The 17302-nt window shown below is 32.7% G+C and overlaps 1 protein-coding gene and 2 long non-coding RNA genes across 3 annotated transcripts; all 3 read right to left on the reverse strand.

The window, feature by feature from the left end:
- Nucleotides 1-51: 51 nt before the first annotated feature.
- Nucleotides 52-2383, reverse strand: LOC122523036 (innexin inx1-like). The gene is made up of 2 exons (XM_043644561.1): nt 2232-2383; nt 52-2004 (listed from the first exon to the last, which is right to left on the reverse strand). The coding sequence occupies exons 1-2, from the start codon at nt 2262-2264 to the stop codon at nt 1426-1428; spliced, it is 612 nt and encodes a 203-aa protein (XP_043500496.1). The 5' UTR covers nt 2265-2383; the 3' UTR covers nt 52-1425.
- Nucleotides 2384-6430: 4047 nt separating this feature from the next.
- LOC122523043 lies at nt 6431-7996 on the reverse strand. The gene is made up of 2 exons (XR_006305230.1): nt 7420-7996; nt 6431-6777 (listed from the first exon to the last, which is right to left on the reverse strand). It is a non-coding gene; the product is annotated as an uncharacterized LOC122523043 (long non-coding RNA).
- Nucleotides 7997-10573: 2577 nt separating this feature from the next.
- LOC122523046 lies at nt 10574-11368 on the reverse strand. Its single transcript, XR_006305233.1, has 2 exons — nt 11227-11368; nt 10574-10709 (listed from the first exon to the last, which is right to left on the reverse strand). It is a non-coding gene; the product is annotated as an uncharacterized LOC122523046 (long non-coding RNA).
- Nucleotides 11369-17302: the final 5934 nt, after the last annotated feature.

A 17302-nucleotide genomic window follows, 5' to 3' on the forward strand; every position in this document is an offset into this window, starting at 1 on the left:
GTTTTCAACCATCAACGTGATGATAGAATAAAATAACAAATAACTTCGAGATCATTTCAAAAGTAATATCTTTATACAATCGTATTTTGTTTCTTTTTTTTACTTATACAAAATAACTTTTGTTTATTTTGTTAAAGCTAATTTGTTGTGTCTTACGTACTACGAAGCTGCTTAAAGATTTACGACAGTTTACTGGAAGTCTTTTTTTTTTCTTGTTTTTTTTTTTTTTTAATAACAATTAATAATTGCTATCGTTGTTGTTGCCACTATTGTTTTATGCTGGAACACAAGTTGGTCATTAATCGTTTTATAAAAATTGGTCATCCTAAATAAACGAAATCTTACTTAGACGATAATATCGAGTAATTATAATAAATAAATTTCGATATGTATGTGTTTCGAGATAATTTTTCACGTAGGACAAAATAAGAAACATAAAATATTATCCTTCCTTCTTATTCGCAAATAAAACGACGCGTGTAAATTATAAATACCATTGATTGTAAATGATTCAATGATATTAAATATTTCTAAGAATGAAATGAATAATCGATTTGAAATTAGCTAAGAAATGAAAGTTAATCACAATTGATTTTACAAAATGTATAGTACCACGCACGCATTCATATTTTTTCCAGCACACGAATGAACTTGTATGTTATCAAAAGATATTATGAATATTAATAAAATAATAATTATATTACAAAGGGGTTCTATGCTTTAAGGAAATGCAATAGAAACGCACGAATAATCTTCGAGCAACAACATGTGGAACGTTTGCGAAGTACAAGATTAATTGATGATCTATAGATCATGAAATCAGTACAAATAAAAATGACCCATTCAGACTCAGACGCATGTATATAAAAATTAAACAAAAAAGTAACTAAATGCTTATATGATTTTTACAACATGTTAAATCATTCTTTTAATAATCTCCTATACGTTACTCGTAAATATGGTATATTTAATTATCTAAATCATGTAGTATCAACTACCGAAACGAAATGATATTTTTATCTTATAAACTAGAGTTTCCTATCACTATAGTTCCAAAATTGTTATCAAAAATTATTAATAAGGATATATCCTTGTTTTTTTGTTTATCCTACAAATTATCTTATGATAATAATGTCATTGGCGTTTCAAATATTATTATCAAAAATGGCGAAAAATATCTCATCCCGTTTTATCTATAAAATATCTTACGACGACTATTCATGACACATTTTAAAATTTTTTTTTATCAAAAATCACGAAAATATATAATTGTCAATTTTTCAAAATATATATATATATACTCTTCTAATGTAATAATGAAACGTGTCAAAATGAGTCACTAAACTATTGGTCAGTTCTTTCTGTTTTATAATAATTCAACTAAATAAATTCGATATATAACTTTACAATAAGTTCGATAGATTTTTAAGCATTGATTGGTGGACATTTATGGGAACTAAGTTTTTTCGTTAATTCTTCGATAAATTCTATGTAAACAACACCATCCATGTTCCAAGAAAGAGTATAAAGTATCCACCAATCACCAATATCGACTTTTCTACAAATATTAGAACATATTTCAATTGGTATGGCAGACGAACTCAAATGCAACAATCTCGCTCTAATTGATTGTGAGAAAAATATAGCAATTCTGTAAACGAGCAGACCAATCAAGCCAGCGCTGAGAATCATAAACCAGAACCAAATGAAGATGTAAGTCTTCTCGTTGACTATGTTCAGCGGTAATACGCATAATGAATCGTGCGTTTGTATCGTACCGGAAGCTCCATATTTGTGAAAAATGCACTTCGTAACGCGAGGGAATACGTAAATCATGTGATCATAACGATCCTCTTGCGGGCTACTCGACAAGTGTAGAATCCGTAAACCATAGCTTAAAAATTCTCCACCGAAGAAATGATTCATCAGGTACAGTTGTCCGATGATGTTCACCAGACACAACAATTCGCAAAAGAAGTAACGAAACACGTACATTTTGTGCCCCTGAAAGAACAAATAATAATTGTTGAGTTAACTCGAATTGAATTCAATGAGACCAAATTGAATCTAACACGAGTGATCTCTGAACATATATATGTATACACCCCTTTTACTTTGTTTCCTCTAATTATTCATAAACAAAACACATTCTTGTTTTAAAAATTTAACAAGTATCATAACATATCAAATGTCTTCTTATATATTATATTATGTATATATTTAATATTTACCGATGAATGTGACAAAATATATTTCATCAACATAGACTTTTTCTTGCTCAAATTTTCTTCCTTATCAAGACCCTAATTCCTTCCCATGACCAATGACTCCATCAGGTTACCTTCCCACATCTTCCAGAGCCATTGAGGTACATAGCACAAACTTGCCTAAGAAAGAAAAAAACAATTCACGTCATTAACCTAAATCATGAGACTAAATCTACAAAACACCAATAAACAACAAACGGCATACACATGCCAAATTATATAAAGAAAGAAACGGGAAACGTTAAACAGATTAAAACGCCTGCTCGCATACACGGTCTATGATAAATCAGCTAGAAAGAGACCAAATAGCCGGTTGCAAGAAATTCAATGTGTTCACTGGTAACAGCTGCTTATTGATGTGCTATCATAAGAACTTGTAAGAGAGGATACATAAATCCACTGTACTAACGGAGTATCATAATATGAGACTATCGGATGCATTTATTGTAGTTCTATATTATTTCTTATCGCAACCTACCATTTATGTCGCCGTGCAGATTCACTGCTACACGACGTCATTCCCTCGGAAGAATCGTACGAAGCAACCCCCTTGGTAATCCGGCTAGTCTTTCCTTGCTTGTACCTCTCCCCCGTCAGTTCGCCCTCCTCGTCGTGCCCCCTCTTGCCTCCTATGGACCTCCGCCCCTTCCCTCATCGGCTGACCTATGAACTCATTATTCCTTGCCTATCCCAAGCCGAATTTAATACACGCTCCCCACATATGCTCTCACCTTGCTGCTTACCTTCGGACCTCCTCTATCTCCTATACAACCCCAATACTTATCCTTATATTCTTTTTATCCCTCTCCCTTCTTTTCCTTTCTCTATTTCTTCTCTCCAAAGTTTATCCTTGCCATCCTGTTACCATCTTTTTTCATCTTTTATTTCGCTCGCTCCCTCATTCTTTTCTTCCTCCCCCTTCTCTCGGTTGCCTTTTCTTCCCCCTTCACTCGCCTCCCCTGGCCTTTCCTCTCCCTCCTTCGTTCGTTTCTTGCCTACCTGGCCCACCCCTTCCTTTGCCTCTTCTTTTCCTCTCTCCTCTCGTGTCCCGGCCCCTTCCCCCCCCCCGCCTTCTTCGGCCCCGCCCCCTCTTTCCCCTCCTCTCCCCCTTCTTACGTCCGGCCACCACCCCCCCCCCCCCCCCGCACCCCCCCCCTTCCCTTTCCCCCTTTCTGGGTCTCCTCTCCACCCTGCTCTTGTTCTTCTCCACCCATCACAGTAAAGCTCTATGCCAACCTCGGTTAGGTTTTCACAACGTTTGCTTGCAATTTTTTGTAGTCCCTTCAACCCCTCCTTCTGCACTTAAGCTCGATGCTAGATACAACCGTGTTTTCGTCTCTTTCATCGCGTTTACGCAGACTGTTTTTATAGACGGTTTTTTTTTTGGCCGATCCAAAGAAAAAGAAGAAAAAAAAAAAGTAGTCTGGAGGAGAGAGGTTTAATGACCTAAACGACCACAATCTACCGAGAAATTATACGGTTTCCTAAAAGAAAAAAAAAAAAACCAACTCTTGCAACATAAGTATCGTGGAATTTTATTATGAGTGAAGGTTTGTAAACCCGTCTTATTTGTAACCGTTAGTTCATTTTTCGAAAATATATATTAATAATAATCTGACTTGATAGTAAATAAAACCCCCATTTTGAAACACATTAAATTGTGTTTTTAAGTGTTTTTCCAACAAATGTATTTTGTTTTTTTAATTAACAGTCAGAGAATGGCTGGTATTATTATAGAAGGTAAAAAATATATGATTAATTAGTTAAATTACAAACGATATAAATAAATGGATGTAAATTGATGAAAATCAGGATGATATATAGCGGTAGTGTGTATGTTTATAAACCTTTAGATAATTAACATATACACCAGCTATGAAATTGACCGGAAACGAATAAGTGGACCTTAATATTCTCTTCGTATGTGAATGTTTAAACCGTTATGTACGTATTATATAGTATAAGAACAGGGGGGTCTTGACCATAAAAGATACACCACAATGTCGGCGTCCCTTTGTTTTATGCACTCGGACATGAGATTCGTCACACATAGTGAAAACGAACGGAAGATGTTGGGTAAGATTCAATATTCCAAGAAGATCTCTCTCGGATTATTATTTTTATTAGTTACTTCAGAAGAAGAGATAACATAATAAGAAATCCTTGGCAGAAATATTTTCTTTCTTTCTATCTATCTCAAAATACTTAAATCAAAAATTTCATATTTCACACAAAATAATAATTAAATTGAAAAAAGGAAAAAAAGAAATCGCATTTATTTACAATCGAAGTATTTTGCGAATATATTTCATTAATAGAAATGATTTATATTTGTAAAGGTTTGTCTTTTGCAGGAGAAAGAAGAGACAAAACGCGAACCATGTGGGAGATACAAGAGAATCGCGTAAGCGTTGAATAAGATAAACTTTTTTTTTCTTTTCCTTTGACCGACTTTCTGTAACACATCGCGCCCTGTTTTAACGAATCATTGGGAAAGGAAAATGGGGAGGGGGGAGGAGGAGGAAGAGGGTTGGAACAAAATACGATTATCCGTATGTAAGCGATAAGAATCTCTTGCGGAATAATTAAATGATAAATAATGAGACACAAAGTCGTTATGATGAGGTAAGTATATACATATATACATACATAATACATATATATATATATACATCTAATGTATTTAAAAGTGAATTTTTCTATACGCCATAGTTTTTTGTCATGGTGCCTACATAGCGGAACGACGAAGATAACGTGAGAAAAAAAAACACGCGTGTGTATGTGTGTGTGTGTCGCAGGGTCTGCTGAAGATATTTTTTTGGTGATAATTTCTTACATATATTTATCTTTATAAGAGAAAACAGTGATAGATAAATGTTTATGGAAAGTGAAACGTATAATGATACTACGTTTCGATCTTGAGAAACAAGGAATTATTTATTAATTAAAAAATATCCATTAAGATTTTTGTTTCGTGAATCATACGTAGATTATTTTTTATACCATAAGAATCATAACTCCTCTTATACACATCTTGGATAACGCATATTGAGTGTACGTAGATGGCTGTAACATAAATACTTTAGATTTATTTTAAAAAAGAAAACGAGTAAAAGTAAAATATCCTTTCGAAAGTTAATATACGAATAGGATCGAAGAGACCTTCCGATTTTGCATTGATTCCAGATATATGTAAACGATATATATCCTATAACACGTGTAACAACCCCTTAGAAATAGAGAAAGAGAGAGAGGGAGAATGAAAAAATAGAAGAAAAACTCGAAGTATCGATAATCTCGCGGTTGTTGATACTCGCAATCCGGTAATTGTATCGTAAAAGTAGTTGAATTCGATCTTCGATCTATCAAGAACGATTTTATCACACGTTGACCAATATATAAATATATAAATATAAATATCGATTAACACGAATCGATTTAATAAATCGTTAGAATAAATAGATCTAAATTTGAAAAGGAACACGGATTGACCCAAGAACGTTTTAATGAATGATTCAGAGAAGAAATAATACTGATGTACGTGTATCTATATATATATCATACGTGAATACTTTAAATGGCGTTACTTATAGAATAATATCAATCAACGTTGAACCATTATCGAATTGTTGAACGATTCAATTTAACAAACGACTTCTTCATTGATATCCAAAAGCCTTGATAAGGATTAATGCTACGAAGAGATTTATGAAACTAACCTAGAAAATATTATCCGAATAAAGGAAGACAAGAATTCTCTAGTGTAAACAAAATGGCGCGAATTTTTAACAAAAATAAGAAGAGAAAGTGAGCGTAAGGGAGTAGAATTTTAAGGAGGGAAGAGATAAATATTGGGATAGGAAGGGGGAAAAAAAAAAGTACATTTACCTGTCGACTGAACGCATCCGGCATCGTAAACGTTGAGGTTATCCAGCAGTAAGTGTTGATGACATGTTGGGGTAGGCTACTATCCACGATACAGGAAATTGGATTCCCAACATACTGATTGGCAGTGATTATTAATGAGAAGGCTAGAAGCACCACCGATGTAAAATTGTTGTGCAGTCGAAAGATCAAAGAACCGGTGGAGATTTCTTGCCATTTGAGGTAATAAGCAAGACCACCCAGAAGTCTTAACATGATTGCTTTTTTCTTTTCGTTGATTTATTCAATTTTTCAATCGAAAAATATATTTTCTTCTTCTTCTTATCTTCTAACAGAAGACTACGAAGAATATTAGTCCTAAGAAAACCTCTTCAAGCTGGAATACACGCCGACCCTTCGTCAGCAGCCACTGTTAAGTGGCCACAGTTTAAGTAAATACTATTTCTTCTCGAAAAGTGAACGACAAATGACGATCCTTTAGGTCCTCTTCGTCTCCCCACCCTTGTGCTATATGCGTTGCCCTTCACCACGCTTGAACGCGTCCTCCTCCTCCTCTTCTTCTTCTTCTTCTTCCTTTTTTTCTTGCTTGCTCGTTTGCTCGGTACAAACCGGCAATGAGTGATAACTACGATGATGAGAAGATGACAATAATGAGAATTAAAACGAGAACGCGTGAGTAAAAGAGATACAGAGAAAGAGAGAGAGAACACGAGTAAGGTCAACGAACGTAAAATGAAACAAAAGGAAATAGAAAGAGACAACCTAGGTTACTAGCAACACAACCACCACCCGTAGACGCACAACCGACCGTCTCGATACGAATCGGAACTAGTTTGCCCTTACCGATACATTTTTCGAACACGTGTTGAGCTGCGCACGACTCTGCCCGAATGCAACCGAGTTCGACCGGAAACACCCGAACTTAAGTTTATGGCGCGCGAAACAGAAAGGACCCCCTCTCTCTCTTTCTTATTACTTTCCCTTTTCTTTTCTTTAAAAAAACAAAACAAAACAAAACGTTCTTCTCCTTCGTTTTTCTACGTAAAAGTATCTAATGTATTATACCTTTTCTTTATTTTTCGAATAAATTAAACGTACAGAGAAATAAAAGAGCAACGCGCAGTTTTCAACTATCGATATTCGTTTGTCTATTCTTCCTTCCTACTTCTCCCTATTCCCGTTTTGTATCCCCTTTCTCCATCCCTTTTCAAGGTTCCAAATTATCCTTCCCCCTCTCTTCTTTCTCTCTCTCTCTCCATAAATTTACCCTCAAATTCTTTCTCTTTCCGTATCCCCCATTTTCCACTTTCTCTTTTTCTTCCACTTCTTCTTCTTCTTCTTTCTTCACTCGAGAATGCAATCGAGAATCGTGTTAGATCCTTTTGAACGCAACCGACAAGTTACGTTGTTATACATAGGCGTAGAAAAAAGATCTGGAAGATGGTTGTCTATGTATGCGTACGCGCGCGCGTGTGTTGTGTGTCTATGCGCTAATATCAAATGCGTTTATACTTCGATTCTTCTTTTAATTTTCTTCGTAGGTCGTAAATATACGCACGTAATACGCGTGGCAGTACTCTCGAACACCGACTGACGAGGAGAACACCGCAATGGTTTGTTGTTTCTCCTCGGAAAAGGGGGAAGGGGAAAATCGGTAGCACAAGAGGGGCTCGGCTGCGGATGCCGGGTGCTCGTTGTACTTACCGGAGGGGGAGCAACACAACTAAAGAGAAAAAGAGAGGGGTATAAGCACAATACGAAGAGGGGACCAGATGTGATCTCTCCCACCTCGTCTACATATTTTTTAACTCTCACACAATATGATGCATGCATGTGTTACATCGTTCTATCTCTCTCTCTCTCTCTCTCTCTCTTTCTTTCTCTTTCTATTATTTTTCTCTCCCTCCTTTTTTCTCTTTCCTTTTTTGCTACCAATGAGCTACACACATTACACACACACATACAGTACTGCGTGTCTCTCTCAACATGCTTTATTATTACCTTAGATCCGATTTTCGTTCTTCATACCACGAGGTTTTCTCTCTTGCTAGTTGGTACATCGATACACGACAAAAGGGCTTTTTCCTTGAGTCCTATGTAACAATAGAAAAACGGAGTCAACGATCGTTACGCTTCATTGGTGATTTCAACGATTGGGTAGATCGTACGTTGCGTCGATTATACGATAAACTGTATACGAGATTAATGTAATAGTGTGTGTGTGTGTGGTGTGTGAAGATTTTTTCCGTGATTGTAGATTCGAGTGCCCTTAGAAACCTTTTTTATCAATCATCGATTCGAAAATGATCAAACGATTAATTGATACTTCATTTTCAATTTTACGTTTCCTAGATTTGTGTTTAAAAGTGAAATATATTATTATATATATTTTTTTCTATATTGATTTCAATAATATATGATAGCGTTTTCAAAAAAATACAATAATTAAATGAAGTTAACGCGGATTTTGACTTTCGATAAGAAGAAAAGAAATGATTTATAGAATAATTATGATCATAACGATGATCGTGCCAAATGAAGTCGGTGCTGCCAGCTATCGAACGCATATAACATTACGGTATACATGAACAAAAAAAAAGTAATATCTATCTCAGCTTGTTCTTTTTTTCAACAATATTATTTCCTAGAGTTTTTTTTTTTTTTTTCTTCTATTCCGAAGTTACAAATGATTCCAAACGGTCGAAGTAATCGGATAAGTTCTTAAGAATTTCTTGGAAAATTTGAAAAATGGGAAACGTCGGACCGATAAAATTTTCATGGGGGGGAAGGGAGAAGGGGGGAAGAAAAAATACCACGAAGGGAGTCTGGCAACTAAAACCCCTTTATGTACAAAATAGATGAGAAACATGTGTCTTACTATATATATATATATTTTTTTTTTTTTCATTCAGGCATAGAAAACCGTCAGTCAGGTTTTTCTGTCTCCTAAAAGAAATAAAATTTTCTATCGATCGATTCAAAATTCCTGCTGTTCATATATATATATATACCCCATAAAAAGAATCGTACAAAAGCCATGTAATTTATAATCGTTTGAAAAATTATACGAACCGCGCGCACAAAAGTATTTTTACTTAGAAATTCTTTTCATCTTTGACCGAGATTTTATTGATATCTTTTAACAAAGATTTTATTGCTAAAACTATAATCCTCCTTCCTTTTACCTTAGACCTTCTTTTTGTGAAATCTTGCTCGAAGGTCCCTCGAGGACAAAAAAAATTGTTGAAAGTTTCCTTCGAAACGTACTAAATTCCGTCCCTTCTCTCTCTCTCTCTCTTTTTTTTTCTTTCTGACCGTTTTCTTTTTCTTTGGTCTCCTTGAATGCACGGTCAGACTCAACGAACACCGTAGTGTCTGTAGTTTTACTTTCTACTGCATTTATAAGTCTCTTTTTACTTTTCTTTTCCTTTTTTTTCTTTCTCTTTTTATTTGAACATACCATATAAGTACTAACTCCAGATGACCGCGGTATCGCGAAATGACTATGACTAACATTACTTGCAAAGATTGCTTGATTACTTACATTCTTCCGTATTCCACGGATACGAGCTTTTAGTCATCGCAAGTTTTGAAATGTTCTTTAACTTTGAATCACGAATATAAATTCATCAGTAATAATGGAATCACAGTATAAAAAAAAGAAAAAAAATTCAAATCCATTAGCCCGCATCCTGCTTCCGTTCGCGACGTCAAGTTTTTATATGTGTGTTAAACGCATACGACGTGTACGTCATACCTATTGTTTATATTTATTACTTTTTTTTTCCTTTTTTTTTTTCTTGCGGTTGTATATTTCGTTATTCGACGTTAAATTAATTATTTATAGTGCACATTTATCTTCGTAAAGTTCGAAAAGATGACTGAGAAAATATTTAATATTAAAAGTTCGTAATAGAAAATAGAAAAATGATACGTTGTGTAATATTATTATACTATATAAATAATTATAATATATATAATATAAATAATTATATAATATATATAATAAATTATAATATATAATATTATAATTATTAATATATTATTATAAATATTATATATATAACAATATAGTAATAATATTATATATACTTGTATATAACAATATAATAATAAAATTGTTATCGATATTGGTAATATATATATATCGATGATGACGAAACATAAATGTTTCTTTCAATATACAAAACTCAAGGCAAGTTCTTGCCTTCCTACGTCGCTGCATATGTTAATGTTCCTGCGTCCTCTTCTTCACCATACCAGAAGCAGTTCACGGACCAGATGTGCAACATGATGCAACCAACAGTTGTAACTTCTGCTTCGGCACAGCAACGCGATACTACAGAACATGCTTTTCCTCGACTGTCTACTATAATATCTCAACAGTTACGATATCCGTCTTCATCTTCATCTTCTTCTTATTATTATTATTATTTTTCTTTTTTCTCTTTGCAAGGACAATTTCAAATATGGTAAGAAACGTTGAGTCTCGGTTAATCTTTAGAACCTTCGGGAATGATTTGTCTGAGTTAAATATTAGTAGATACGATGAGATACCTAAAATAAATATTCACCGTCGATAATATTACAAAAATATTTTCCTTTCGATATTCAATGATATAGAGAATATTTTATGTAAAATGTAAATAAATTTAAAAAAAAATATGAAATATCTTATCACACAGTTTGCAATATATTTTATGATCTTATGATCGATCTTACTATTTTATAAGATAACGGCACCGTCATCTTGTACCATCTACACACAACACACACATACTCACTCAGTAACAAGTTTAATTGTAAGATGTAACACAAAACAATATAATTCCACTTAAAAATTATATCTATATAAAAAATGATATTATTTTGTTAGAAAATAAAAGAGAAAGTACATTAGACATACATGAAATATGTAATTTTTCATAAATTTAGTAATATCAATATTCGTTACTCATCAGAGGTTTATCAAAATGATTTTTAAACGATGTTATTTCGTCCCCAATACGATAAACATCGAATTAATAAATCGTAAAAGTGCGTGGGTATTTATGAAGAAACCAAAAAAATATACCTGTTATTTAATAGCACCAAACTTAATGTTAATTTCTTTATCCACGATATCTATTTGAGAAACACATACACGAATGATATATCAAAATACGAAACACATCGTCGACTACGTCCTACGCTCCCCTACTGTGAACATTGCCCACTAGCATACTCGTTCACTAACTCATTCGCTCGCGTGCTTTGTATATTCTACGTCCTTAGACACAATTATCGTAATTAGAGCCCGCTTATGGTCAACGACAATGAACCGGTTGTGACGTACCGGTTCTACCGAAAAATTGCTCTTTCCTCTTTGATCATCTAAACATCTATTTCAATACAATTGTATATTTATATCTCGATAAGAAACTCTAACTTCCTAATTTGTGTTACATCGATTAAATTAAACAAAAACAAAAACGCAGCATCAATCATTTCATCACCCAACTTAAAAGTGTTAATTTTAACAATTTACCGACCTTTGGAAAGACAGAAAAAAAAGAAAAATAAATATATATAAGCGACGCTGAAACAAGCGGCATGAATAATTCTCAACTATCATCATTCTCAGAACTTATGAATGTGTAGATTGGTAGTTGGTAGTCATTTAACTGGAATCCTCCAAAACGTTGATTGATTTTTAATGTGAAAATCATCTTTTCAATATTTCGTTCTTGTTTTACACGAGTTTTTCTTTCATTAACTATCCACACTGTATATAGAAATTATGAAGAAAACGCATTCCGATGATTAAAGTAATATGTGCGTGTGTTGTAATAATGCTATTAAATAATCATTTATTTAATGTTACTTATATCTATATAATTTTCTTTTTCTACTATTTAACGAGTGATAGTATAAGTGAAATAGAAAGTTTTTAAAAATTTTCATATATACAAGCTCTGTTATTATATATTTATTATAAATCATGATCGCTAGACGTTTTTCATAACGTACTCTAACATAAAAGTATTATACGCGTGTGCACTGATCTTTGGAATGTACTTGTTAGACCTGGTCAAACCGGTTGTTCGTTGGACGGTACAAGTTGAGAACCTCTGCGGGTCAATCGTGTCAATTGTGACGAATGTATGTCGAGTCTGTGGATGGTTCTTCTCTGGTAGACTCCTCCTGTACCTTATTCAAATCCTTTCATTCTCGTGTCTCGAATATAATCGAAAATATTTTCTATCTATGCGGTCAATCGTTTAATTCATTATTTCTAAAAGAAAACACAATTATTTAAGAATAATAATTAACACGTGACCGATGATGTTTTTTTTTTATTTAACTAAACAAAGAAATGTCAACGTAGAGAATAATATTAACGAGAGAGCAAAAACTGTTGTTGCATAAAATTCATTTCCATAAGAGATGCTTATAATCTCGTTTATAAATTGGAAAAAAATCTTACGTTGTTGTTATCGTACGTTGTTGCGATAAAAACCGATAACGAAATAATGACACGACTTTTCCAAGCCTATCGTTAACGGAGATGCACTCATAGAAGAGCCAGAGAGTGCATCTGCCGTCCTACTTACTTCGTGAAATAACCGGTCGCAATAATCAAGTTTACGAGACATAACTCGTAATCCGTTGTATTCGTCAGTATGCCAATATATCATCGCTAAAAAGAATTCTTAGATAATCTTTGACGATAATATATGTACATACACGTATAAACTTGTAAAAAAAAAATACTTAACGCAGATCGATAAAAAAAATTTTTGCACTCGAGCGGCGCCGATACGGCGCCCGGCCGATTTCAAGTGTCAACTCAACCAAAACTAATTACAGTTTTGGTTTTTTATCGACATATAAATGAATAAACCAATGATATTTTATTATTTCTATACGCTTGTTTGTTTATAAATATTTTTAAAGTACCTGTAAAATGTCTACTTAATTTGGCCCGAAATCGAGTGCAAAGGGTTAAATTGAAATGATTTCTAAATATCGCGATACGAAAGTTATTATCTGAACCTCCGAGTAAAAGAAAAAAATTAAATTTCGTTTAGATATCTGATTAAAAAAAAGCCCTCTCCCCCCCTCCCAATGACCACCCACCCACCACACCGATCTAACTCGTTTCTCTTTTGAACGAATGGAATCTCGCGAGAGAGAGAGAGAGAGAGAGAGAGAACGTATATAAGTATAGTTTCGGAGATAAATTTTCAAACCGGTTTTTTACGTTCTACCAAGGCACGGGCCACGACGACGATGGACGAGAGGAACCAAAAATTTTGAATAAAAACATACGACAAAATATAACCAAGTGAAATACGTATGTTAAGTATGTTAAGTAATATTTGCAGATTAAACGAACGGAACGTTCTACCTTAAAACCATTCTCTTCGTTCTTTCTACCTTGATCATTCTCGATCATCGACGAACGAAGATATGCTCTTTTTTATCTGCTTTTTTCTTTTTATTTTGTTCGAAGATGCGATACACCGATGTCTCGGTCAGATATATTCCCACCCGATCCGACCAATTCCTCAGTCTTCTCACGAACTTTAACAGAAAGTTCATCGGGGAACGAGTATAAAGGTAATATACACACCTTTGATATTTCGCTAAGAAACAAAAATTATTATCACGTGTTCTCTTTCATTTTATTTTCCCTAAACATTATGACGAATAATTTTCATCGAGAATTAATATGTATCGTTCATTTAATGATATCCAAAAAAAAAAAATGATAAAAGAAAGGAAGAAAATTCCTTGAAAAAAAATATATTCAAACGAGATAATGTTCCTGTTCCTACGAGTAGGCCGGTATGTACACGCATGAACACATTAGTATGCATAGTGAGTGCATATACGAGTTGTTGGAATCACAAAGGAAGCTGGAGTGGAACAAAGAAAGAAAGGAGACCCGATCAAAGACAGAAGGATCGCTCGGAAAGGTGCCTTGCACGGAACATTCGAACAAATCGTGAATAATAATTTAGCAAAGTTCGTCGACTTGTCTTTCTTTTTTATTTTTTTTTTTTTTTTATTTCTATTTATCGAACTCGTACGTTTCCCTTATATTCCGTTGTTGTCAATTTTTTTTAAACAATCGTTCATTTCTTCTTCTTCTTCTTCTTCATCGATGCAATATATTAATTCTTACATTATATTCCAATAGAATTATGAAAGAAAATGCATTTTCTACCTGAGGGGAAAAAGGGATTCAAATAAATGGAATTTTTGGGACAAATACTTGGGTCAGAAATGAGAGAACAATGTTAAATCGTCTACACAGAGGATAAAACCTTAAGAATGGTGGTGGTAGTGGTGCTGGTGGTGGTGTTGGTTATGGTGGTAGTAATTCCGCACGAGACGAGGAAAAACTAACTGAAACGAGATAGAAAATATATCCAGCTGGCTTTGGAGACTTTGCTTTTCTCTAGCGAGATAGTCCCAGCTTCCACAGACTCAGACTAAAGCCGGTCTTTGTTCGAGGGACCACCGAGATACGGCCCACGCGAGCCTTTCGTATGAATAATACCTGAACTCGTGAGACCCAACTGTGCCGAGTCAAGGGACTGTGAGTTACAGTTATATATACTCTTACCTCTACATATATTCATATATACTACTTTTATATATTTACTCTTGTTGTATATTATATATAATAACGCAATTCAAAAAGTTAATAATAAATAAATTTTAATATAATAAATAAATTTTAATATAATAAATAAATATAATGGTAATATATATATATATTAATATGTAATATAATATGTAATATTAAATTAATATATAATTAATTTATATATTAATATAATTAATTTCTATATTAAATTAATATATAAATAATATATTAAATTAATAAAATGTAATATATATATATAATAATGTAAATAATAATATAATGTTAATTAAAATAATTTTAATATAATAAAATAAATTTGATGAAAATATTTAATATAATAATGCAACACAAAAAATAATTTTATAATAATGCACAACTCATAGTGAACTCTTTAATATATAATAAACTTGAAGAAATATTCGCACACAAGGGATAATATTTTACCGATTTTTCCTCTTATAATTCTAATTAGTTCTCTCGATAAATCATTATTTTAATTAACCGTTACCATTCTCACCAAGATACTACGTTAGTTATCATAGATAATTAATCGTTGCCGATTTGCCGGTTGATTTATTATACTTCATTTTATTCGTTCTGTCAATCAGTCGAATGTTATCCTCCTCGTATACTCCGTTACTAATGACGTTTAACAAATGGAAAAATTGATAGATATATATATATATATATATATTTTCAAGTTAAATTCCATGCATTCTATATTTAGATATTTGATAGAATTATAAAAGCATTACCGACCCTTAGTTATCTCCCAACTTCGTGACTCATAGAAAATGAGTTCGGTCTTTCTAGAAGGTCTACGGAGAATGACTTTACTGTACTAAAACTGCATTTATGTTATATATATATATATATATATATATATATATATATATATATATATATTTATATTTAAGAAATTTTTATTTTTATTATTATTATATATATATATATATTTTATCATATTATTTTATATATATTTTATTATATTTTATTATATTATTATTATTATTATTATTATTATTATTATTATTATTATTATTAATAAACGTTATTATATATTTTTCTTAAAACATTTTCCTGAATAAAATTTAATCTATCTTTTTATTGTTCTCCTTCTAATCATTTCTTTTCCTTTTCTTTTTATTTTTAATTCAAGTTTCGATCGTTAACGATTACATAAAGACACATGTAACTCATTTGAAAAATAAAAAAAAAATAAAAACTAAAAGATTACTCTTGGAATTAATAGGTCACTGTGCAATACGTTTATAAACGATCTCAACGATATAACGATTTAACGATCTTAACTATGCGACAGACTCGTTTAAGAAGTCAACACAAGTGTATACTTTACCTGCCATGCATAACGCGTACCGTACGTTCCCGTATTGTAAATGTTGTTTCGAGTTAACGCACGTTCAAGTAAAAATATGTCCGACTTGAGGAGCATCGACACGCAAATAACTATTTACTTTTTATCTCTCTTCTTGTCACTCTGTCACGCGACGATAAAACATTTTAATCCGAGCACGTTCGTGTGCGTACGCTTGAAAGAAGAGAAAAAAAGGAAAAAAGAAAAAAATAGAAAAAAAAGCAACAAAACTAAATTAAACGTTACGGTTTATACTTACAAATGGTTGACAAGTGTTCTTTATTTTCGTTAATCTATTTTAATAGATTTTATAACCGAGTGATGAGATTATGTATATATATGTTAGGATGAATCAAAAGTTCATGCATTTTTAAATTAATATTTTACTTGCATGCAACAGTAATTTTATTGACATCAAAAATAATGAACTTTTGGTTAAATATATTAAAACAAATTTTTGTTTTTTATTATACACAAAGTAACAAGTTTCTTTACTTCTTTTCTCAATTGATACACTTTCTAAAAAAGACAAAAGTATTCTATGGGGAAACGTAATAAAGACAGGGCTATAAATATACAAAAAATACAGCGTGGTGAGACAAAAATACTTCATAAGACGATTTAAAAATGGAATATATTTATAAGACCGTATGAATGATGCTTAAGGCAGATGGAATAAGAACGGAGGAGATCATGATCGAGAAGTCACCGAGTGTATGCAACAAAAATAAGCTCGTTAATCTACTACTCTACGTAGCCTCGTTGAAATAAATTGTTCGTGTAAAGAAGCGTGTAAAGAAAATGAAAGAGAGAGAGGATTTCGTTTAACGATATGGTCCACGATTAGAAAGTCTTCTTTCCAAGGACAATTTTTCTAATCATCGGGGAAGCCATTTCTTTTTTTCTAAATCCGTAATACGCGTGTATATAAAAGAAGATGATGTAAAAAAAAGAAAAAGAAAAAGAAAGAAAGAGAAAAAGCTATTCAATACCGACTGGTTCTTAAAAAAAAAAGAAGAAAAAAATCGGTCCACCGATTCCTTTCGTTGGAAGTTTGACAATGGAGGTGATAAATAGAAAAAGGGCTCATTTCGAGAACCGAAAGAGGGAACAACTCGTAAGGATCGTGAATGACTG

Source organism: Polistes fuscatus, unplaced genomic scaffold (assembly GCF_010416935.1).
Source record: "Polistes fuscatus isolate 324 unplaced genomic scaffold, CU_Pfus_HIC Scaffold6, whole genome shotgun sequence".
Classification (NCBI taxonomy): domain Eukaryota; kingdom Metazoa; phylum Arthropoda; class Insecta; order Hymenoptera; family Vespidae; genus Polistes; species Polistes fuscatus.

Coding starts and splice junctions, on each gene's coding strand:
- LOC122523036 (XM_043644561.1), bottom strand. CDS start 2,264: ATGTTGATGAAATATATTTTGTCACATTCATCG. Junction 2,005..2,231: donor ATATTTTGTCACATTCATCG/GTAAATATTAAA, acceptor TTGTTCTTTCAG/GGGCACAAAATGTACGTGTT.